Source organism: Marmota monax, unplaced genomic scaffold (genome assembly GCF_021218885.2).
Source record: "Marmota monax isolate L192 unplaced genomic scaffold, Marmota_monax_Labrador192_F-V1.1 WCK01_AAM20220418_F8-fsc00076, whole genome shotgun sequence".
Lineage (NCBI taxonomy): Eukaryota > Metazoa > Chordata > Mammalia > Rodentia > Sciuridae > Marmota > Marmota monax.
The window spans coordinates 255087-279786 of NW_026692843.1; the positions used below are offsets into that span (position 1 = coordinate 255087).

The 24700-nt window shown below is 48.5% G+C and overlaps 1 protein-coding gene across 22 annotated transcripts in view; it reads left to right on the forward strand.

The window, feature by feature from the left end:
* Tacc2 (transforming acidic coiled-coil containing protein 2) overlaps positions 1–24700 on the forward strand; it is a 191743-nt gene that overhangs the window by 41554 nt on the left and 125489 nt on the right. For 18 of the 22 annotated variants that reach the window (XM_046448736.2, XM_058580716.1, XM_058580719.1 and 15 more), the window contains 2 exons: positions 18387–23519; positions 24095–24196. The exons of 3 other annotated variants lie outside the window; for them this stretch is intronic. In XM_046448736.2, the coding sequence (XP_046304692.1) occupies positions 18387–23519; positions 24095–24196 (5235 nt within the window). The remainder of the gene's footprint in view (positions 1–18386; positions 23520–24094; positions 24197–24700) is intronic. One more of the 22 variants, XM_046448745.2, reaches the window with a different exon arrangement.

Genomic DNA, 24700 nt, shown 5'->3' on the forward strand with positions numbered 1-24700 from the left:
TCCAGCAGCTGGCCTCTGACTTCCCCAGGAATTGACCATGAGTCTGTCCCATGTGAAGTCAGGATGCCTGAGGAGGAGAGATGGGCACCAGCTCCTGAGTCACAGGAGCCTTGGCCACCAGCAGGATAGCCGTCGTATTTAATGCTCATATTGCATTTGTGTGCCAGACGCTATGTCACGGGCTCTGTGTACAAAATTAAAGTTTGCCTTCTGTGAACTAGTTCCCTTGTGACACGGCCTTGCTCAGCAGGCTGGTGAGCATACCCAGGGCAGCTGGCACTGGGACACCCCTCCACTGAGGCCTGGTAAAGGGACCATCACCATCACCAATGAGATGCCCGTTGGTCTGGCCACACTGTCCCCAGCCCCGTGGGTCAAAAATATCCCAGAAAAATCTGCATTTGTCCTGAACATTTGCCATGTTAGGTATGATAAGTAGTCTAGAGGTGACTGCAAGTGTTCAGGAGGATGTACCCTGTCGATGCGTGTAATGGAATCAGGCTTCACTGGATTTTGGTGTCTGAGGGGTTCTGGAACCAATCCCCAGCAGATATGGAGGGACAGCTGTGCAGAGAGGCGCATGTTGGTGTTTCCAAGGCTTGTCTCTCAGCCCATCTTCACTCCACAGATGAGGAAACAGGTTTAGACCATCACATAATCTGTCTTGGCAGCAGGAAGTCCATTGCTTGGCCCCGAGGGTTCTCTCTGTCTTTGAATTATACTAGAAGTCAGGGTTTACACTTCCCCAAAGGGGGTACGTTCTCCACTCAAATAGAAGGAGCTTGGGGTCCCTTCAGCTCAACTGCTTTGCTTCTTGGTTGCCACGTGGTGTCGCTGTGGTAACTTGGCCCTGTATAGTCCAAACCCTGAAGATGCTGGGTGGTGCTCCCTGCCATCTCTGACCAGCCTTGCATTTTGGAGGGAGGATGCTCCTGCCCTCCCAGGTGAAGCTTAGCCCCAGGTAACACTTCATACTGCCCAGCAAAGACGCCTAAGCACAGCCACCTGGGTACCTGTGTCTAGAGTGCTTCTAGGCCTGCTGTGTCTTGGAACCCTTCCCTCCTTGGGTACCAGCAACCAGGGATGGGGTAGCCCTTTCCTTTAAACCTGCAAAACACAAGCTTCCCCATAACAGAACCATTAGATTGCATCACAGGAAATTACTATTTCTGTAGGTGAAAAATTGTTGGATATCTGCCATTTCCTGTGTTCCAAATCACACTTGCTTATCTTTCCAAGGAAGGCTCCAAGCCAACTTGAAAGATGACTGGCTTTTTTCCAAGGATGACTCTGGGTGATCCCTTGGGGAATTTCTGGCACCTATGTCACTAAGAAATGGAAACTCACTTGCCTAGAGCCTCAATATTATCCAGTAGTTCTCAAACTTGAACGGGCATCAGGATCACCTGCAAGGCTGGTGCCGATGCAAACTGCTGGGCTTCTCCTCCAGGGAGTCTGGTCTGGGTAGGTCCAGGGTGAGGCCTGGGAACCAGTATTCCTAACAGATTAAAGGTGCTGTGGCTTGAATGGGAGGTGTCCCCCAAAAGCTCACGTGGAGATTGCAAGAAGGCTTAGAGGAGAAATGATTGGGTTATGAGACCCTAAACTCATCGAATTAACACCCTGATAGGGATCAACTGAGTAGTAACTGATGGCAGTGAGGTGTGGCCAGAGGAGGTGGGGCATTAGGGGTGTGCCTTTGGGGTATATATTTGTATCTGATGAGTGGAGTCTTACTCTGCTTCCTGATCATCACATGAGTCGCTTCCCTCCACTACACTCATCCGCCATGATGTTCTGCCTCACCTTGAGCCCCGAGGAATGGAGTCTACTATCTATGGATTGAGACCTCTGAAACTGTGAGCCCCCAAATTAACTTTTCCTCCTTAAAATTGTTCTGGCCACATCTGTTTGTCACAGCAATGACAAAGCTGCCAAAAACACCAGGTGACACTGGTGCTGAAGATCCAGGCTGTGCGCTGAAGATTGCAGCATGTGCTATGCCCTTGTGTGGAGCCGGGGCTTGGTGCTGTTGGGGTTCAGATGAGCAGATGGTGGGGGAACTTGAGCTTAAGGGGCACCTTTCTGAAGCCAAGGCAGGTGGGGGCAGAATTCTTGAGTCAGACCTCTGGAGGCGGAGCAGGAAGTAAGCAGACTGGGTGGAGTTTTATCCTGCAGGTAACAGGCAGCCAGGGAAAAGCTCTGTGATTTTTTTTTTTTTTTAAACCAGGGCTTAGGCATTCCAGGAAAGGTTCAGAAGATGAAGTTAGAGACCCTTGATCAGTGCTCAGGAGGGTGGAATCTGAAAGGGCCATCAGGGATGTCCTGTGGTTGGGATGGTGGCCTGAACCCAATCCCAAGGTAGAATTTAGGACACCTGCTTACCTGGGTATGGGCAGAAGGTTGGAGTTGAAGATGATGCTAAGGCCTTGCACCAAGATCCCAGAAGAAAGACCCACACTGGAAACTGGGAAACAGAGTATTCCACCCCAGAAAGCTATCTGGGGAAACTGGAGCTTAGGCTGTTTACGGAATGCCTGAGGTTATCTGCAGGGACTCTGTTGGCCTGGCTTTATTAAAGCAGGCCCCTGACAATGGGGAGAGTGAGTTTAATGGGGTGACGGTGGCCCCAAATCCTAAGAGATCCTCAGGGCAGTTTCAGTCACTTATGCAAGTTACTCGGCTATGGACCCCTTCCAGTCCCCGTCTTTGTGTGCCTTTATGCTGTGTTGGAGATGGCAGGAGAGATCAGCGTTGGGGTGGACCACAGTAAATGGAACCATGCGGGCCGTGACTCCCATCCCCCTGGATGATGGGATTCACCTGGGTGTGGGGTAAATACTTCATTTCCTAGGCCCCAGCAGGGCCCTGAAGCAGGGCTCCTCACTGGGGAGTAAGCTGTTTCTAGCAGGTGATTCTTGTGAGCAGGGAAGTTTGTGAAACTGTGAGCTCTTGCCAGGCCCACCTGACCAGAATGGCCTAATTTTTGGCTTTTTCAGAAGACAAACTCCTCTTTAGAATAAAAAAATTCCTTGGTGTTTGTGGAGTAGCGGCTTGGAAGAGTAGACACCGTGGCTTGGAAAGTGAAATAACTGGTTTCAAAAGCAAGGCAAGAGTGTCAGCTGTCACCGCCCACCCCCATCATGAGCGGGAATCGTCTGCCGCCTGCACACTGGGCCAGGTGAAGCTCATCCCATCCACCTGCTCTGCATGGGTGCATGCAGAGGACCTGAGGGGCCACAGGAGGAGACCAAGGCCCAGAAAAATGAAGGAACTTGCCCTGGGCCACATAGACATGAGGGGCACGAGGGCTACCAGACTCCAGCTTGGTCTGATGCCACCAAAACCCAGAGTTACAACCATAAACTGGCTCGCAGGAGTCTGAATGTATTTATGTTGTGGCCTTCATAATTAAGGAAGCAAACCTCAGTCAATCCTTAAATTTTAATTTCCCGGTAAACAAATTCGGTTCTTAGAGATAAGTAAAACTCGGGAAGGTCCAGTCTGTTGGAGCAGCAGTGGGACCAGCTCCCAGCCACACAGCCTGGGTGGCCGAGCTCTGTTCTTCCAGAGTGTCCTGAAGGCCCAGATCTGCTGCTTGCTCTGCCCAGCCAGGGAGTGTCCTTGTCCTGCTCCTGACTCATTATTTACCTCTGGCCGGAAGTAAACTCAGAGCAGAACGGCAGAGGGGGAAGGAGTGAGCCCTGACTTTTGACACTGGTGAAGGGACATCTGGGCTGAGTAGGTGGTGTCTGCTGCTTCCTGCTCCTCTGGTTTCAACAGGCATTTTAAGTTTTCAGATGAGGGGAAGAGGAATATTTTTCCCTCGTGAGATCATCCCCATTAACTGTAACAGCTTGGAACCAAGGAAAAAGTGGAAAGCCGAGGGGAAACGTCACCAAGGCCCCTGCCATGTAGACAGCTGCTCTTAAAATACTAGTGCCTCCCTCACACTTTTCCGGGTTTGTTTTCTAATTCTTTTCTCGGGTGTGGGAGAGCTATATTTTCGATATATACATTTGTTATTTTAGTCAACTTTTGTGTCACTGTGACCAAAATACCCAAGAAGAACAACTTGGAGGAGAGAGAATTCATTTGCGACTCTGAGGTCTTAGACCTAGACAGCGACTCCACTGCCCTGGGCCCACGGTGGGGCAGCACGAGGGGGCAGAAGGGCCCAGCAGAGGAGACTGCCCAGCTCATGGCAGAGTCCGGAAGCAGAGAGAAGGGGGAAGGGGACAGAGGGACGATGTGCCCTTCCAGGGCACGCCCCCAGCAACCCATCTCCTCCAGCCATGGCCCGTCTCCTACCGTTACCACCCGTCAGTGCATTCAAACCAGGACGGACTGATTAGGTTCCAGCTCTTGTAATCCAGTCACTTTAGCTCCCAATATTCCTGCATTGACACAGGAGCTTGGGGGATGCCGCCTATCCAAGCCACATCATATGTGTGTGTATATGTAGATATATAGGATGTTCATTCTATGTATATACACACACACTTTCTGTGTGTGTGTGTGTGTGTGTGTAATCAGCTATTCTAAGAGCAATTTTAGGTTTGCAGAAAAATTAAACAGATAGTATGGTGAGTTCTCATTTGCCCTCTCCTTCATACATTTCTTCAGTTATCAATATCGTATATTAACATGATGCATTTTTTACAATTCATGAGTCGATATCAATGCCTTATGCTTGCGTCTGGCCTTTACGTTAGGATCACGGTGCTGTTCCGGCTCTGGGTTGACAGATGCATAGTGTCCTCCATCACAAGACCATAGAATCGAGCTTCATTGATTTAAACGTCCTTTGCTCCACCTATCGGTCTCCCTTCATCCCCTGACCATCACTGATTCTTTTCTACCTTTTTAAAAGCCGTCTCTATAGTTTCTTTCTTTTCCTATTATTTTAACAAGTTGGCATGAAATGCATACTGAGAGGCCTCTAAATCTGAGAGCCTGGTGAGGTTCTGCCACACCTGTGTGCTTCTGTATTCACACCCAAATCTAGACTTCAGAGTGTTCTCTCATGCTCCTTCCTGATCTCTCTGCCCAAGAGAGTAACCATTCTGATGTTGTCACCATTGATTAGTTTTGCAAATTCTTGAATTTCACCCAAATGGGATTAAAAAGTGAGTTCTGTTTAGTAACTGGTTTCTTTTACATGTTGCTACTTGTTGATTTTTTTTTTTTTTAAATATTTTATTGTGGTAAAAATGCAGAATGTGGGGCTGGGGATGTGGCTCAAGTGGTAGCGCGCTCGCATGGCATGCGTGCGGCCCGGGTTCGATCCTCAGCACCACATACAAACAAAGCTGTTGTGTCCGCCAAGAAGTAAAAAATAAATATTGAAATTCTCTCTTAAAAAAAAATGCAGAATGTGAAATTTACCATCTTAATCATTGCTAAGTGTGCAATTCGGTGGTAGTAAGTATGTTCACATTGTTGTGTAACCAGTGTCTCCAGTTTTGAGGTCATTAATTTCAGGCCTTTTTAAATATAGGGGTTTCAGTGTTCTATGTGCCTCTTGGGTCCTTTTTTAACTGTAGACTACAAATTCTGGTATTTGTGTTTTCATTTTCATTCAATTTAAATACTTTCTGATTTTCCTTTGACTCCTTTAGAATTATGTTTTTTAGTTTCCAAATAGTTGGAGATTTTCTGGATATTTTTCTGTTTTTGCTTTCTAATTTGATTCCATCATAGTCAGATAAAATACATTGGATAGTTTGAATTATCTTAATTTTATTGAAACCTGATTTTTAAAAGATTTTTTTTAGTTGTCTATGGACCTTTATTTTATTTATTTATTTATTCATTTATTTATTTATGGTGCTGAGAATTGAACTCGTGCTTCACATGTGCTAGGCAAGCACTTTGCCACTGAGCCACAACCCCAGCCCTGAGACCTGTTTTAATGCAGAGGATACGTATGGTCTGTCTTGTAAATGTTCTGCCTGTACTTGAAAATTATTTTGCTGCTATTGGATGGTGTTCAACACGTGTTTACTAGCTAAAGATGGTTGATCATATTGTTCAGGTCTTCTACATGCAAACTGATTTTCCATCTACTTGTTCCATCAAATATTGAAGGGGGCGTGGAAACATCAGAACATAATTGTAGATTTATCTATTTCTCCTTTTGAGTCTATCAGTTTTTACCTCATATTTTGAAGTTCTGTGATTATTAGATACATAAAAAAAATTTTAGAATTTTTACATCTTTTTGGTGAATTGAACCCTTAGGCATTATGAAATGATCTTCTTCGTGCCTGTAATATTCTTTTCTCCAAAATCTATGTTGTCTGATATAATACAAACAATGATTTTGTTTTGATTGCATGGTATATCCCATCCCATTCTTTTTATTTTAATTTATTTGTGCCTTTATTGTAGGCAACATAGGATTTTGTTTTATTAATCTGCTCTGAAAATCTATGCTTTTTAGTTGGAGTAAATATGTAAATATTTATTACATTTATATTTAATGACATTATTAACACAGTTGGTTTAGTTCTACAGTCTACAATTATATTTTCTATCTATCCATATCCTTTCTTTTTTCTTTTTTGATTAATTTGTTATTTTTATTTTTGATTTTTTGGTACTAGGGATTAAACTCAGGGGTACCCTGACCACTTAGCCATATCCCCAGCCTTATTTTGTATTTTATTTAGAAACAGGGTCTCACTGAGTTACTTAGCACCTCACCCTTGCTGAGGCTGGCTTTGAACTCTCCATCCTCCTGCCTCAGCCTCCCAAGCTGCTGGGATTACACATGTAATTTGTTATTTTTATAATTCTATTTTTCTCCCCTTTGACTTATTATCTACAAGTATATATGCTATTTTAGTGGTTGCTTTAGGAACTATGCTATACCTCTTTAATTTACCACAATCAGCTTTTAAGTGACATTTATGTCATTTAACATTTTAGAAGACTCTTAACTGTAAATCTGTTTTTCCTCTTTTAGCCTTATGCTAATTTTGTCAGACACTTTACTTCTATGTAAGTTACAAATCCCATAGCACATGTTTTTATTTTAAACACCTACTTATTGGGGGCTGGGGTTATAGCTCCGTTGGTAGAGTGCCTGCCTGCCTTGCATGCACAAGGCCCTGGGTTCAATCCCCAGCATTGCCAAACAACAACAAATAAAACTCCACCTACTTATCTTTTTTTAAAAATATTTATTTTTTAGTTGTAGTTGGATACAATACCTTCATTTCACTTATTTATTTTTATGTGGTGGTGAGGATCGAACCCAGGGTCTCACATGTACGAGGTGAGCGCTCTACCGCTGAGCCACAACCCCAGCCCCCACCTACTTATCTTTTAAGAGAAATTTAAATAGTAAGTAAAGTGTTTATTCTTTTGTGTAGGTCTTGATCATCAGGTTACCACCTGGTCTTTTCTATGGCTTAAAGGACTTCCTTTAACATTTCTTGAAATGTAGGTTTGTTGGTGGTTAATTCTTTAAGCATTTGTGTGTCTGAAAAAAAAAATATTTCACCTGAATTTAGAAAGATATTTTCTATGAGTAAAGAATCCTTCTCCTTTAGAACTTTAATGACACCACCCGGCTGTATTTGACTTGTGTTATTTCCAGGGACATATTTGGTGCCATCCTTTATCTTTTTTTTTTTTTCTTCCCCTAGCTACCTCCAATATTCTTTCCTTTTCCCCTGATTTTAATCGATTTGGTCACCACACGCCTTGGTGCGGAGTTTTCCCTGCTCCTTGTGCACGACGGAGTCAGCTGAGATTCCTGGTGTGTAGGTTTCTAGTTTACATTGCGTTTGGAAACTTTTCAAATATTTCTTCAAATAGTTTCTTACTTCCCCTCTCTTGGGGACTCCAATATCACACATGTGTTCGGCTCCTGGAAGCCATCCGACAGCTCGGTGACGCCCTGTTCATTTCTGTGTCGTTTGGTACCTTTCTATCGCTGTGTCTTCAAGTCCACTGAGTTTTTTCTCTGCGGTGGTTAATCTGTCATATTCTCTCACAGTGTGCTTTTCACTTTAAACATTGTAGTTTCATCTCCAGAAGTTTGATGGGGGTCTTTTTATGTCTTCCGTGTCTGTATTTAATATACATTTTTTAATACGGGGTAAAAATGGGAGTTCATAACCCACTCGAATCAAATGTATGAAATATGATATGTCAAGAGCTATGTAACAACTAATAATAATAAAAAAAGAAAAAATATATACATTTTTTAGTTGTAGTTGGACATTTATTTTTATGTGGTGCTGAGCATCAAACCCAGTGCCTCGCACGTGCTAGGTGAGCGCTCTACCGCTGAGCCACAACCCCAGCCCAACAGGCTCAATCTTTCCTCGAGTCTCCTTAACGTATGGAATGCAGTTACAGTTTATTTATTTACTTTTGAGGTGCTAGGACCTTATTTCTGCTGGGCCAGTGCTCTGCCAACTGAGCTATATCCCTAGCACCCCCTATAATACTTTTTTAAAGTGTCTGATTTGACGGTGACATTTCGGGGTCAATTTTGATGACTTGATTGTTCTCCTCGGGATGGATCATGTTTCCCTGCTGCTCTGCATGCCAGACATTGTGGACTTTGAGCTTTTATTCAGGGTCTGGATATTTTTGTGATCCTATAAATATTCTTGAACTTTGCTCTGGGATGCAGTTATTTGGAACAGCTTAATCCTTTGGGGTCTTGCTTTGGTAGATGGGACAAGAGAAGTGTGTGGGTGAGGAATGTTTTTTCCCCAGGACTGAGGCAAGAGCCTTCTGAGAACTTTAACAGAAACCCCATGAAATATGAGTTTCTGCTCCTGCTGGGAAGGAACAGGAGCTATTCCCAGCTCTGTGGCTGAGGGGATTTTTTCCCTCTAAACCTTTCGCTTGTCTGTACCTCGTGTCATGGTCTCAGCACATACTGAGGGTACCTTGTTCTTTTCTGGAGTTCCCAGACTCTCTTCTCCGGGGCTCTGCCCTGGGGCTTCAGCTCTCTTCCCTCCCCAGATGCCAGGCCCCAGCTCTCCGTGTCAGGGAGGATGTCAACCAGGCCTGGCCCCAAGCTGCCCACCCCACCTCTCCAGGCCTCAGGCTGGGCAACGGCAGGGCTCACCTTGCTGCTCGCCACCTCCAGGGATCGCCACCCTTCTCTCTGTGTCTCCTTTAGTAGTCCCCTGGCCCCCTGAGGCCAAGCCTCTTGTAATTAACAAGTCTTTCTGAGCCAGCTGTTCTCCATCCTCAGTTCTCTGAAAACATTGAAGCTGCAATACGGATGCTTTCCTGGGTTTAAATGGAAACGCAGCAAAACACCTGGCATTTGTTTTGGAAGACGAGGGGAGGCTGTATAGGAAAAAAAGAATAAGAGCCTTTCTGGGGCAGAATTCTGCTTTTCTCTTCCTACCCCAGCCACTGGTGGTCTCCTGTGTCCCTTCATAGCCTCGGATGCCAGCTTTGATGGAAGTTGATCTTCTCAAGCTTATCAAGGTAGCTGTGCTAGTGCTGGGAAGGAGGCTGTGAAGGCCTTTTGTCTTTGACCTTCAACCAGCTTGATTCCCAGTAATGATGACTCATCAACCTTGCACCCCCCATAGAGGTCTGTGGGATCACAGAGGGACAACTCTCAACTAAATGGCCTGGAGACTGGGGTGTAGCCTAAAAAGGAACCTTTAATCACATATTTTAAAAGAACACTTTTTTTTTAGTTGTCAATGGACCTTTATTTTATTTATTTATCTTACGAAGTGCTGAGAATCGAATACCGTGCCTCATACCTGCTTGGCAAGGGTCTTCCACTGAGCCACCACCCCAGCCCCTAATCACATTTTTGAGCTCGGTACACATGAGCTCAATCTCCGATAAGTGACACTGGTGACATCTTATTGTTTAGAGGGTTCTTCAAATCCTCTGAAAGATATTCAGTCACCCAAGGACGATTCTATCATGTTGCCTGGTTGGTACTGCATTTGCTATGGCGAAAATATAAGAAGGAATGTAGGGCTGGGGATGTGGCTCAAGCGGTAGCGCGCTCGCCTGGCATGCGTGCGGCCCGGGTTTGATCCTCAGCACCACATACAAACAAAGATGTTGTGTCGCCAAAAACTAAAAAATAAATATTAAAAAAAATTCTTTAAAAAAAAAAAAAAAAGAAGGAATGTAACAAAAAAAAAAATACTTTTATCATTATTGTTCCAAATACCCTTGGAGTGTCAAAATAAAAATGTCACCAGAATCCAACTATATAAGCAAAATTGTCATTTGTACTTTTCCACGAATAACCAATGGGGATTGAACTTAAAATTATGGCACTATTCATATTTAGGTAAGTGCTCCACCAAATTTCTTGATTTGAGCTTATTAAAGTCTTAAAAATTCTTATTTATTGTGAATAAAAGAAGAATGATTTTCTATTGGGATAGTTGATTTTGTTTTTTTTGTATCTGGTCATTAAGAAATGTCGGGATCTGGATACATTTGAAGGGACCGTACATGTGAGAAACCTGGAGCTCGCTCTGGCTGTGGGGGTCTCTTAGGTGCAACTATCCAGCCTCCTCCAGCAGCCAGTCTGGGATTCACAAATTGGATCACCTACTGCTCTTTAGGACTCCAGAGAGAGTTGCTGAAAAAATTGGTTAAAAAGCAGTTTTTGAATTTTCTTTATCTCCATCCCCTGTACTAAGCTGGATAATGGATTCTTGTGAGTTGAATAACACCTTGACCTTGGAGTCATATAAAGTACAGATGAATGGTAAGAGTACTTTTGGTTTTAATCCATTACACACACACCATTTCCCCAATAATTCCATAGGCCCTCCAATAACTTTCCTTTCCCCTCTCTACTTTATAGAATGTGCAGAGGAAGATAAAACTGGATTAAAAATACAAAGCCAAGTCTGGGCATGCTGCCAGGGTCGGTGAGCTCTCAGGCACCTGTGCAGGGACAGTCTGAACTAATTAGTGCTGTGTGTAGACTGGACCTAATGGGCAAGGATTGGAAATGGCCCCAAGGAGGTGCCTTGTGCACGAAATACCATGTCACCTTAGTTAAGGCGTGGAACATCTCCTCTCCCAGGAGCACGAGAATTCTGTCCCTGGCCTGATCACTTGAAGTGAAAATTGTTTTTCCAAAGTCTCTGGAATAGGTGCTAATCTGACCGTGCAGGTGTCAATGGAATTGAGAGGTTTTATGACTGTACCCCTGTGGCTAAAAGAGGTCTTCCTTCATTTCTTGGTTCATTCCATCCTTCACTCATTCGTTAGGCAGTGCTAGGCCAGATGAGCTCTGGAAGCTACAGGAGGTCGCACCCAGGGGGAAAGGACATTAATAAACAACTAAATAAGAGACCACCGACCGCAGATGTAGCTCAGTGAAGGACTTGCCTAGTGTTTTAGGCAGCTTTTTCTCTGCTGTGTCTAAAGGACCCGACCAGAACAAGTGCACTGGAGGAAAGGTTTACTTAGGGGCTCACAGTTTCAGAGGTCTCAATCCATAGATAGCAGGCTGCATTCCTCAGGGCTCAGGTAAGGCAGGGCATCATGGTAGAAGAGTGTGGCAGGGGGAGCCAGTTCACATGAGGATCGGGAAGCAGAGAGAGACTCCACTTGTGAGATACAAGTATACACCCCAAAGCCACACCCCCTTTCCCACCTCCTCCAGCCACACCCCACCACTTCAGTTACCACTCAGTAATCCCTACCAGGGGATTAATTCACTGATTGGGTTAAGAGTCTTGGAACCCAATAATTTCTCCTGAACCTTCTTGCATCCCCTCACATGTGAACTTTTGGGGGACATCGCCTCACAGTGAACTTTTGGGGGATACCACCTCTAAACCATAACACCTAGCATGGGAGAGGCCCTAGGTAACGTCTCCCCCACCTAAAAAGAAAGGAACAGCCTCTTCCTCCACACAACAAGGCCCATTCAGATTTTGACCACCCTGCAACGTGTGGGGAGAAGGAACCCCCAGTGTTCGGGGTTGAGGAGACCGATAAACCCCACCCTTCCCAGCAGATTGCATATCGGCTGTGATCTAGAGTCAAAGAAACCCAGTGTGATCCATGACAGGCTGTTGCCCCTGAGCTAACCTTTCCTGTCCAGGACTGTGGAGGTGCCAGGAAGGACAGGGAGCTGGCACAGTCCACTTGTCACAAGGCAGACAGCTGCACTGTGGGCAGACTCAGCCCCACCCATGGGGAAACTGGACCCTGGGTGCTCTCCTCCTCTCGCCACTCAGAACATCTCACCTCCTTAGGGTGGCTGTAACGGGGCGGAGACTGAGCAGTGTTGAGAAAGTCCCTCATTTGATGGCCAAGGTAGGAATGCAGGGACCTGGGGAACACCCTCTTCTCCACCCCAGCCACCTGCTCTGTTGGCATGCATCCCGCCACGCTAACTCATCGCCAACTCTGCCCTTTCCTTTTCCAGACAGCGAGTGGGAGGCAGTGGGCAGCAGGGGTGGTGGCACGAGGGGAAGCTCTTAATGTTTGTGGTGCTGGGGTCGAACCCAGAGCTTCTCACGTGCCAGGAAAGCGCACTAGCCTGGAGCTGCCTCTCCAGCTCATTTCGTTTTATTTTGAGACAGGGTCTCACTAGGTTGCTCAGTAGGTTTCTAGAATCTGTGATTCTCCTGCCCGAGTTTCTGGAGTAGTGAGAATTACAGGCACACGCCACGGCACCCAGCAATCTTACCTTTTGAATCAGAGTGATTTGTAAAAATAACAAATGATTCCCAGAAACCTGTCCTGTGTAATTAGTAGTAACAAATTGCTTGCCATGTCACCGTCACTCATTAGACCCGCAGGGAGCGCAGGGACTGTGTGTGGTTTTACAGACTCACTTCAGGAAAAGTGCTTTGCCTTTTCTGGGTCTCTGTTTGTTCATTCATTTGTTCCTTCCTTCCTTCTTCCCTTCCCTCCTTTTTCAGTACCAGGATTGAACCCAGTACCATTCAATCACTGAGCCACATTCCCAGTCCACCTTTGTATTTTTTATTTTGAGGCAGAGTCTTGCTAAGTTTCTTAGGGCTTTGCAAAGTTGCCAAGGCTGTCTTTGAACTTGGGATCCTCCTGCCTCAGCCTCCAGAGCCACTGGGATTACAGGTGTGCACTACCACTCCTGGCTGGGTCTCAGTTGCCTTAATCTGAAAAATAAGATATATATTTTTTCATCCTGAAATGCTATAGTGGTATGGAAGAAAAGAACTTTCCTAATCTTCAGGTAAAACAACCATAATTTGAGAGCCTTGCTGCATATTTGGGGTCCTTGATTTGGCTTCAGTTGTGTCTGTCCATCCACCACCCACCTGTCTGTGCATCTTTTCATTATACACTTATATATTCAACAGCACTTACTGAGTGTTCATTTTGTGCCAGGCACCTCCAATAGTGTTGGGAAGAGAGAAGGACCCAGTCTTCCCTGAGGGAAGTGGTCATTGACCAGGTTGATAGCCACTGAGACTAGCACTAGGCGGACCTGTGAAAGTAGATCTGATTTGGGAACCAAGACCAGGGAGGCCACTCCGAGAAGTAAGGACCAGTGCAGAGAGCTGAGGAGGAGCAGGAGGGCTCCAGGTCTCAGGCAGATGCAGGGCTGGTGAGCTCCAGGAGATGTGGGCCAGGGGAGGCCAGGGGAGGCCAGGGGGCTGCACCAGAGCTGATAGCAAAGCCAAGCCACAGCTTTCCCTCAGGGGAGACGGGAGCAGACTCTCACTTCCAAGCCAATGCTCTGGCTGCAGCCTGGAGAGCAGAACGAAGGGGCCAGAGTGGCTGGGAGAAGGGGCAGCACACCTGTCCAGTAAGAGGCTGGAATTGGCAGCATGTACAGAAACAGACTCTGCCCAGGCAGCCCCGAGGCCTTGGTCCTGTTTTGAGCAGCAGCTCTTGTCCTCCAGGCCAGACTTGGACCTCCCTGACAGATTTCTTCATGTGTGCCCGGGAGCATCCCCTCTGCAAGGCTGCTGTGCGACCACAACTGCTTACCAGGGGCTCTGCCTTAGTAAGGACATAGTGTGGAGCAATTCTTCACCATAAAGAGTTTTGCCTCAGTTCGATGGTCTCCTTAAAGCCCAGGGTGCAGGACCTTTGTTTTCCACAGCCAGCCAACTTCTTCCCTTTAAGTACCCCACCCCAGTGTGTTCAGAACTATGTATTTCAGAACTATGTCTTCACCAGGGTAGTGGGGAGGGCCTTCTCTGTCCCCATCATCTGCTCAGCAGCTTCATGAGGGCACTATGGGCAAAGATCTGCACTGGGACGCTGTGGTCCTTGTTCCTTCCCTGGCCGTGACCTTGATACTGACACCAAAACTGAAAGACTTCCTTTGAGCTCGCCTGCTGCCCAGCCAGTGAAAAGCACCCCCCTCGATTCTGAGCACAGCCTTGTACCCACACATTTGGACTCAATCTTGAAGTATAAAAGGTTGTTATGTAAGCTTAATTAATGCAGATTCCTCAACAGACCGGTTCTTAGAATTTTTCCTGCCCTTAGGCAAATCAGTTCCTGGGGAGTGGCTTTAATCTGGCTTTTAAAATTGCTTCTGATGGGTAATCAAAGAGATTGCTGATGCTCGATTTACTGTAAATAAACCAATGTCTGGGTTACTTTTGGGGACCAGTTAGTTGCTGGGGGTCCCGTACTCTGAGGAAAATTCACTTTTGTTTGCTCTCTGATAAGAACACAAAAGTTTGCAAGATGCCAAAACACAGTCACCTTTTTAAAAAAAAATTTTTTTTTAGTTGTAGTTGGACACAATACCTTTATTTTATTTATTTATATGTGGTGCTGAGGATCGAACCCAGGGCCTCGCACATGTTAATCAAGCACTTTTACCACTGAGCCACAACCCCAGCCCCCAGTACAGTCAACTTTTATCATCTTGTCCCAGTTAGTAATGATTTCAGTCAGCCTAAGGGAAACTGTACCCTTCCTAAATGGCAGCTGCTGTCAGAGGCATGGGCAAGGAAGTGGCTTTGTTTATTTTATTTTCAGTGGGATGGTCATTCCTGAGATCTTCTGGTACCATCCCCAAAGTCTGGATTACCTCATTCTTATGGTGGATGGGTACTCAGGACAGATGATTCTGCATTGGATGGGAAAGAAAAGTAATTCTGTTTCCCCTGAGATTTAGGGAGGGGGAGAGATTAGGGAGGAGCAGGGAGAGAGGAAGAGAAAGAAACATGTCCATTTAAAAAAATTTCAGTGGTGGAGCAGCAAAGGCCTATCTATATTCAAAGCAGAAAGTGGACCACGGTTACAATAATGGGGACAGGAAGGGGCTGTGCTCCAGGTTCCCGAGCAGGCAACATCTATAGGAACCCCCAGCCAGGTGTGGCGGCACGTCAGTAATCCCAGCTGGGGGCAGGCGGTGGCTGAAGCCGGATGGCAAGTTCCAGACCAGCCTGAGCAACTTGGGAAGATCCAGTCTTAAATAAATAAATAAAATAAAATAAGCTTGGGGGGTTATAGTTCAGTGTCAGAATGTGCCAAGATTCCATCCACACTACTAAGAGAAAGAAAAATAAAATAAAATAAAAAGGAGCACTCCATTAATTTTATAGCCTGCTAAACTGTTTGACCTCAGTTAGTGGCTGGGACACCCCAAAATGAGATGTAAAATGCTTGTTAAAAGGAGGCTCCTGCTGGGCTCGGTGGCGCACACCTCTCAGGCTGAGATTGGAGAATGGCGAGTTCAAAGCCAGCCTCAGCAATGGCGAGGTGCTAAGCAACTCAGTGAGGCCCTGTCTCTAAATAAAATACAAAACAGGGCTGGGGGTGTGGCTCAGTGGTTGAATGTCCCTGAGTTCAATCCCGGTACAAATAAAGGAAAAAAAAAAGGCTCTGCCAGGAGGAAATAGCAAAGGTGAGCCAAGAGCCCTGTCATTCTGGCCCCTCCTCGGCCTGGGGCTTTCCAGGAGGCCAGGCCATGGGCTTTACCCAAGTCCCAGGGTGGTTTTGTTTTGCATATGCTGGCAGCACTGGGCCAGGGCTCTCCATTGACCGGGCCATCTTGGTGAACTCTGAGCATCCTTGGGGCTTGGATATCTCACCCTTGGAGCTTTCTCTTTGCCCTTGTCAACCCTGCTTTGGAGTCAGAAAAATCAGGTGGAGACCAGAGCCAGCTTCCCCGGGTTCTCAGGCATCTGTCTTGTGTCCTTATGCAGGCATGGGTATTAGCATAGTCACTATGGTGACTGCCATGGTGATTATGGGCACACACCTTCTGGAAGAATGTTGAATGATGGCATGTTTGGAAGTGATGGGCCTGGCTGAGAGGCTGGATTGGGGCCAGGTAAAGAGCCTCCTGCCCTCCTTGGAAGTTCTTATTCTTGGTGGCAGAGAGTAGGAAGATGCCCGAGTTGAAAGCCAAGCTTAACCTCTCTGTTCCCCAGTGTTCTCATCTGCAAATGGCAGCAGCGCTGCCCACCCCACCCAGCTGTCAGCACGGTTTAATGAGCTGATCCTTGCCAAGCACTGATGTTATTTCGTTCATTATTGTTTCCTCAATTTTTTATTTTGGAAAATTTGAAATCTCCAAAATGTTGAAAGGATAGGACAATAAATGTCCATATGCCCCTGTTTTATTAGTCTGCTTGGGCTGTCATCACAAAACACCACAGTCTGGGTGACTTTAACAGTCAGGGTTCCAGCAGGGCTGGATTCTGGAGAGAGCTCTGCCAGCTAGGGAGGCGCTTCCTGGCTCACACAGCCTTCCCTCTGTGCCCAGCACCTTCCAGTGTCTTCCGTCTTATAAGGACACCATTCTCATTGGATTAGGTCCCCAACTCTAGGACCTAGTTTAATTTTTGCCTCCTAAAGCCCTGTCACATTGCAGTCACGTGGGGGACTAGGATATCAACATGTGGGTATTGAGGGACAGACAGTTCAGTCCATAGAACATATTTTTACATTTTAATAGGATCGTACTTCACCCTCCCTTTCTGTGCCTCCCTCACATATGAATGCACGTGTGCTGTCTTGCATGGAAACCTGGAATTTGGGCAGTGAACACAGAGAATAGACTCCTTCCTCTGGCCTTGTCCAGAACACTGCAGGTCCAGGTGTGTGTGAATGTGCGTGTGTGTAACAGATGGTTACAAAAAGATTCCATGCCGTTCCTTCACTATTTTCCTCCTTATGAAAACTTGAAGGAAAAGAATAATGGCTTTAGAAACACTATTAGTTATGCATTGAGCAATTTCTCCTGAAACCAGAAAATATTTAATCATAGCAAGTGTATAGAGTCACAGCTATGTACAAATAATAAAAATTATACCCCTAAGAGGCTGTACAGGAAAAAAAAATAGAAAGGAAAAACATCCCTAGAACACTGAAAATGCCAAGCACATTGGATATTTTTTCCTGTTTTCCAAATTTTGTATTGTGTGTATGTTATTTATAAAATAATTATTTTAAAATTATTATTGTTATTATAATTAGTTACTCGTGATTGAACCCAGGGCGCTTAACCACTGAACACATCCTCAGCCCCATTTTGTATTTTATTTAGAGATAGGGTCTCACTGAGTTGCTTAGTGCCTCCCTAAGTTACCAAAGCTGACTTTGAACTCAAGATCCTCCTGCCTCAGCCTCCCGAGCTGCTGGGATTACAGGCATGTGCCACCACAGGCGGCCTTAAAATTATTAATAATTATTTTTAAAATAATATTTTTACTTCAAACTATATGGGATTGGGCAACAATCAAGCAGAGCATGTGACGAGTTCTTTTATGATAGCGATAGTCGGCTATCTACAGCAGCTCCTTGACTCTGAACCGGTTCCTCTGACTTTCTTACGTGCTTTGTTTTGCTTTTTCTGTGCATTGCCCAGATAAGTGTTCAAGTCAGGACAGATAGGGGTAGGAAGGTATTTCAGATTCCAAGTGGTACATGTTGGTTGGGTACAGAAATTCCATGCTAACCAGAAATGACTTTTGGGTTGTGTCTCTCTTACCACCTGTCAAATGGTGGAGAATCAAGTTAACTGTGTTCAAGAATAGCTCTCCATTTCAAAGCCTGGCCTGGCCAGCTTGGGCTTTTTTCCTGAACATCAAAGGATTCCCAGAAGCACTCAAGACCTCCTTATAGTCTACAGAGAACTGGTTCAAACCCCCATTTTAGGTCCTCCTGGGTGTCCTGTGTTTTAGATTATTATGAATGAGTCTCCATCTTTCCCTGCTTGCTGCTGACCAGCACAGAAGCCCCCAGCTGAATGTCTGACTTGGAGAAAGGGAGGGGCTGGAGGGCTTCCCAGGGGGAGCAGCCTGCTGCATGGGGGCCCATACGTTTGTGGTGGAGGCTGCTGGTGGCGTGGAGTGGGGGCGGGTTGGCGTGACCTGCTGTGATGTGGCTCTGTCCTTGGCACCTTTGAGAACCAATGAAACATTGAGTGTTTTCACTGTTGGCAGCGCTGGGCTCGGCAGCCCCCCCTCCACTTCTGAGAGTGCTGCCAGCTGGGATCCGACCATCGTGTCCCCAGAGGTGACGGAGCCAAGGAAGTTCCCACAGGAAGCCAGGGGGCCGGGAGGTTCTTCACTGCCTGGCCTACCGCCGCCCTGGGAGCAGGAGTGGCCCAGGACCTCCATGCCCTTCACCGAGTGCCCCCCAGAGGCTTGCTTGGCAAGCCCCACAGCCGCACCAGAAACGTCCCCAAGTGCCCCGGGAGATGTCATGGCGGCATTTACCCCTGAGGGGGACAGCTCTACTCATCATAGTGGAATTGCCATCGTCCCCAGTACTGGATGTGACGAGGAGCCGAGGGAAGAGGCACAGGACTCCTCTTCCTCCAGCCACATCGGCCAGTTGACTGGAATCTCACCAGCACAGCCCGCAGGGCCGAGGAAGGAGCTGCCGTGTGGAGAGGGGGCCCACTCTGGTGGCTTCGAGGCCCAAGAGAAAGACGCTGCAGGCTCCCCTGCCGAGTCCAGGCAAGGATCAGCTTCTGTACAAGTGGCCACCAAGGCCCCAGCTGCTGTCCAGCTGGGCAAGGAGAGCTCAGCTGGCCTGGAGGAGTGGCCCCCAATACCTGAGACCAGGGAACCACAATATCCAGGCCGAGTGGAGGTGACGCCTCCGCATTCAGCCGGTAGCTTGGAAATCCTCGGGGCCTGCGGCCTGCCTCCCAGCAATTCAGGCCCCGCCTATGAAGCTGAAGCGAATTCTGCCTCCCGGGAAAGCTGCTGGCAGCAAATGGGACCACCTCTGCCACACACACAGCTGCCCAGGGACCCGCACAGTCCTGCTCTGGCTGCAGCAATCGGCAGTTCCTGCAAGAAGCCTCTGGACACCAGTGACGCTCAGGGTCACTCACAGATAGAGACAGAAAGGGCTGAACCCCGTCAAGTCATCGGTGTGGCCGCAGGTGGCCAGCCAGCTGGGGGTTTGCTGGTGAGTGCCCAGCCCTCTCCACTCACTCCAGCTTCAAGCCCCATTGCACATACAGATGCTCAGATCCCTGTTGCCGAAGGAGGATCCAGCCGGTTGGCCAGGGAGACGATTTCCAAGGCGGAGAAACCAGTTTCTGCAGAAGCAGCCAAAGAGCTGGTGAATACAGGGTTGGGAGGATTGGAGGAGGGGGCATCAGATCTTGAAAGAGAGAGAGAGCACCCAAAAGGGAGCGCTGGGGAGTTTCCTGCCCCCTCACCTCAGGAGAGAGCGGAGTTCTGGAACAGGGAGCAAAGCCAGGGGGTCGCACTAGGGATGCCGCTGTCCCCTCCTCCTCCTGGGACTTCGAGTGAAAGTATTGGAAGGTCAGAGGGGCCAAAGGATGGAGCCAAGGCCCTCGAGAATGATGAGGGTCCTGCCGTGGCTAGAGACGAGATCAGATCAGCTGGAGACAACCCCAGGAGCCAGGATGCCACCCCAGAGACACCTGGTGGTACAGATCCTGGAAACCTGAGGGCAGAGGAGTCTCAGGCTCTTGGTGGCAAGCCCAATGCTGAGGAGGACAAAGATGAGGTTTCGAAACAAAGTGGCAACGAACAAAGCAGAATCCTTCCCAGCTTAGACTCAACACAGCCACCCAGGAAGAACAGTGCTGGACACATAGGCGGGCCCAACCCTCAGTCAATGCAGGTAGCGTGGCAGGCGACGGCTGGTGCCAATGTGACCACTGCAGCCACCTCACTGCTCCTCCCTGAGGAGAAGCCGGTCCTGCCCCCAGCACCAGATGAAACTGATGAGGATGTTGTTCCGGGGTTGCAGTCCAGATGCCCTGATACCCTTCAGGACATGTGGGGTTTGGGAAGAATGGAGTCTCTTCCTGCTTTAGAATCAGAGAAACCAGATTTCCTGTCGACTCCTGCTGCAGAGGTTGTATCCAAAGCCCAAGAGGTAGAGAACACATTGGAAAAAAAGACAGAGGGCCGCCTGTCCCCACAGAGGCCCCGCAGCTGTGATGGGGAGAACTTGCTGACATCCCCAGGCCAATCCTCTGGGCCAGGGCACAATATAGATGGACAGGAAGTTCATGCTGATGTGCCAAACACTCCCTGTGAGGAGACCCCAGCAGTGGATACGATGCTCAGTCCGAAGCAAGATTTTCAGGGAAACCTGTCCCACCTGGAGGACAGTGGGGCAAGAGAAGCTGCATCCGAGAGGCCCCCACTATCTTCTGAGAACTGCCTCCTGCCATCACAGTCAGACACAGGGGCACCCATCATTGATAAGCTCAGGGAGATGACTCAACCTCCTGCAAATGGGAAAGAGGCTTATCCAAGCAACCCAGGTGTGAAGAACCAGGGTGCAGGTCCTTCCCCAGCCCACGTACCCACGGGGCCTCGGGAGGACATGTGCTTGCCCACTTATGAAGGACAGGAGCAGGCATCTGGATCAGAACGTCAAAGTGTGCTCCCCAAAGACAGTCTGTGTGATGCTCCAAGTTTGGTTCTAGAGAGTTCTCCATCAGAAGAGTCAGAATTGCCAACTCCAACAGGACAGAAGTTGCCTGCATTAGGGGAGAATGGGCAAGAGGGAGCAGGCAGCCGTGGCCATCTTTCAGGGGTCTTGCTTAACGCAGGAGACACTTTAAAAGACTCTTCTGTTGCAGGGAGCTTGGGCGGGGAGGGAAGCTGCTGTGCTGGGCAGGGGCCAAACAAGTCCCAACAGGAGCTGGGTGATGCTGTGGAAGCAGGCAGCCTGCGTGAAGGGGCATGTTGCTGGGATGCGGGGGTAGCTGACGCACAGCTCCCACCCTCGGGCCTGTGCAAGGCAGAGATGGCAAGTAGAGACACAGTGGGGGCCCCGCCTCATCCACCTGACTCAGTGGCCCTCCTGGATACAGCTCATGGTCTGGCAGCCCCAGCACTGGCCAGCCTCAGAGTCACACCCACCCAGGATGCTCCAGAGAGACAGACATGTGATCAAGCCCAGGAAGAGAGGCAGCAACCAGGGCCGGCCCTACAGCAAGAAATGGAGTGCCCTGCCACCTCGGCCACCACAGATACAGAGACCCACAAGCTTCTCGAGAAGTTCCCGCTGGCTGGGGAGCAGGGTGATGAAGGAGGGGCTGCTACAGCTGGTGAGAGTGCCGGTGAAGGAGGCCCAGGGACGCGGCAAGCTCCAGAGGAGCCACAAACCACTCCAAGTGACACCTTTGCTCAGACTGAGCACTGCCCCACCTCCAGGAAAGGACCTTCTACCTCCGTCCCTGGTGAGTCCTGCGAGACTGAGCAGCTCGTGCCCAGCTGCCAGGATGCCTTGCTACGGGCCAGAGAGCTGGATGGGATGCCCAGAGGCATGGAGGGCATTTCTGCACATCAGGCTGGCCCTGACCCAGAGAGGCCCCTGCCAGCTGGGAAAGACGCTGCTCCTGACACCCCTTACCTGCATATCAATGGTGCCGCCAGGAAAGGAGCAGAAGACAGTGGTCTGAGAGTTGTTTCCTCGGAGGGCCCCACAGCTCCGGGTGAAAGTCCCTGTCCCATAGAGGAGTCCCTGCTTGCCCTAGAAAAGGCTGCCTCTGTGAAGCTGCCGGCCAGCCTCCTCTTGCAACCAGGAGCTGCAGGTGGGGAGGGCTCTGCTGTGCCTGCCATCTCTGGAAGCTCCAAAGCTGGAACCACTGAGGAACCTGTGGACTCCATGCCCTACCTGGACAGGATGCCTCTTCTGGCCAAGAGTAAGCAGATGACAGAGGAGGACAAAGAGGCCATAGCTCCAGAAACCAGGCCCTGTGGGACTCCAGCCTGCTCTGGCAGCGAGGACAGCATGGTGGGTGATGCAGCAAGACAGACAGAGGGCAGCAGGGACAGGGTGGTAGAGACACCTCCAGATCCAAGGAGAGGTGCACCAGGTGGTATAGAAGCAAGCTCCAAGCAGCCTAGCCCCATTGTAGGGCTCCATGACTTCAGGGAGCACATCACCAGAATCTTTGAGCAATCAGTGCTTGGAGCCCTGACTGCTGACCAGCCCCAGAATGCACCGAGTGAAAAGGCAGGAGCTGGGAGGAGTGTGGTGGGCAAGGACCTCACCACGCTACTAAGCCCAGAGAAGCTTCTAGATGGAACTCAAGGAATGGCTGCTACCACTCTCCCTGTACCTCCTGCTGGACTCTGGGTGGAGAAGAAGCCAGAGTTGGCTGTGGAGGCTAAGATTTCCCATCTGGTTTCCCAGGATACAGCTCTAGACAAGCTGCCAGGTCTCGGGGGGCGAGCCTTGGAGCAAAACCAGCCTGGTGCCAGTGTTGAGGAGGAGGTGACTGGTGTACCACTCATAGCAAGGAGAAGCGAGAGGCCAGACCTGGGAGCCAAGGTTCACTCACAGCAGGTGAGGGGTGGGCAGGAACTAGCTTCAGGCCTTTCCTCACCAGTGGCTGCTCAGGGGACATCTTTGGAGAGAGCTGCTGACATCCAGGTGGCTCCCCAGAGCCTTGGAGAAGAGGCCTCCGTTCAAGGTGACAGAATTCTTTCTGGAAAAAAGTGCCAGGGAACACTGGTCTCTGACAGTCACCCTAGAGAAGATGGTACCCAGGACTTGGCTCACACGGTGGGTGCAGGTGATGTGCCAGAATCTACCTGTGCTCTAGAATCCTCTCCTCCCCGTGGGGATGTTTTAATTGAGCCCGAGGCTAATAGTGACCTGCTTGGGGGTGAAAGGAAGCCTGAAGCTGATGCCAGCATCCTGGAAATGCAAAACGCCCCTGGCCACCGGAGCATCCCTGAACCACTGGCTAGAGAAGTGCTGGACACTCCCCAGGAGCCCAGCGAGAAGGCAGGAGCTGCTGGGGAAGTGAAGGGTGACATCACGTTGAGCACAGCCGAGGCATGGGCACACACATCTGGTGACCTGCCAGAAACAGGTGCTGCAAGGATGATCGCCGGCGTAGCTCATGATTCAGTGCTGCCAGGGAGCCGTCAGGCGATGGAGGACACAGCTGCCCTGCGAGGGGACAGCCCAAGTGGGCACCAGCCGGCCAAGGAGCAGCTGGGACCTGAGCTCCCTACTCCAGCTGGGAATGGGGAGGTGCGTGTTTCACCCCCAGAGCCTGATGACACTGGAGACTCAAAGCTGCAACCCCTGGCTCCGGAAGAGCAACACACTGACAGGTACTTCAATTGAATTCTTGTGGGTTCAGCTTCAAGGGTGAATGCCAGCCTGATTTTTTAAAAGTCAATCCAATAGATGGGTGGTTTTCCCAAAGACTAAGTTTTACATATCTAATGGCTGATATGCCCGCTTGCCCTCTCTGGATGTGCTAAGATTCTGCAATATGTGAGCAATGGTTGGAGGAGTGAGGACTGTCTGTTTACATGCCTCGCTGCTTTTCTATTGTTCTTTAGTTCCTCTAACTTAAACCGCTGCAAAAGCGTCATGTGTTCACTGGCTGGCAGTGCTTGGGTGGGTGTAAGCTGAAATCAGTCGGACGTTTTTCTGGAGATGCAGATATATCCGCTTTTGAGTCTAGATATGTTCAGAGGGGGCTTAGATGATTCGGAAGCATCTCTAAGCCATTAGTTGTATGACCTTTGTTTCCCTCACACCCCACCCTGCCTGAAGGATTTTGATGTAGTAGCCACTTAAAGCTTCCATTGGGAAATATGTTTTTCAAAAATGACTAGGAGATTGATGTTTCTCTTACCATCAACATTATCTTATCTATTGCTTCCTTTCATTGTCCCAGAAAGAGCCTGGGGCCTGGCCCAGCTACCTTACCTACAGTTCCTGAGAAGGATGCTCCGAGATTCCCTTCAGATGAGACCAGCTGTGTGGGAGGACCAGAAAGGTCAGTGAAGTTCACCGGCACCTTCCTCAGGCACAGAAACACTGGGAGTTTCACTAAAGAGGGTAGTCTTTATACACGAGTCTTACACAAGAGAGGCAGAGAGCCAGTCCCCTCCTGCATGCAGGTGAAGTGGTGCTGAGATGACTCAAAGCGCCACTGTTGTGAGATGAGCCGAGTCCCTTTCATATTTGTGCTTAATACCTTTAAAAATCAGAATGACTTTATTGAGATACTAGCCACATACCATAGAATCCACTCATTTAAAGTGTATAAATGAGGCTGGGGATGCAGCTCCATGGTGGAGTGCTTGTCTAGCATGCAGGAGGCTCTGGATTCCATCTCCAGCACTTCGAAAGAGAAAGAGAAAGAAAGAATATACAGTGTACGATTCGGTAACTTTTAGTGTACGTAGAGCTGTGCAACCATGGCTACGATCAATTTCAGAACATATCCTGCACCACCTGCACATCATACCTCAACCCCTCGTGATCTCAGCCACAGGCA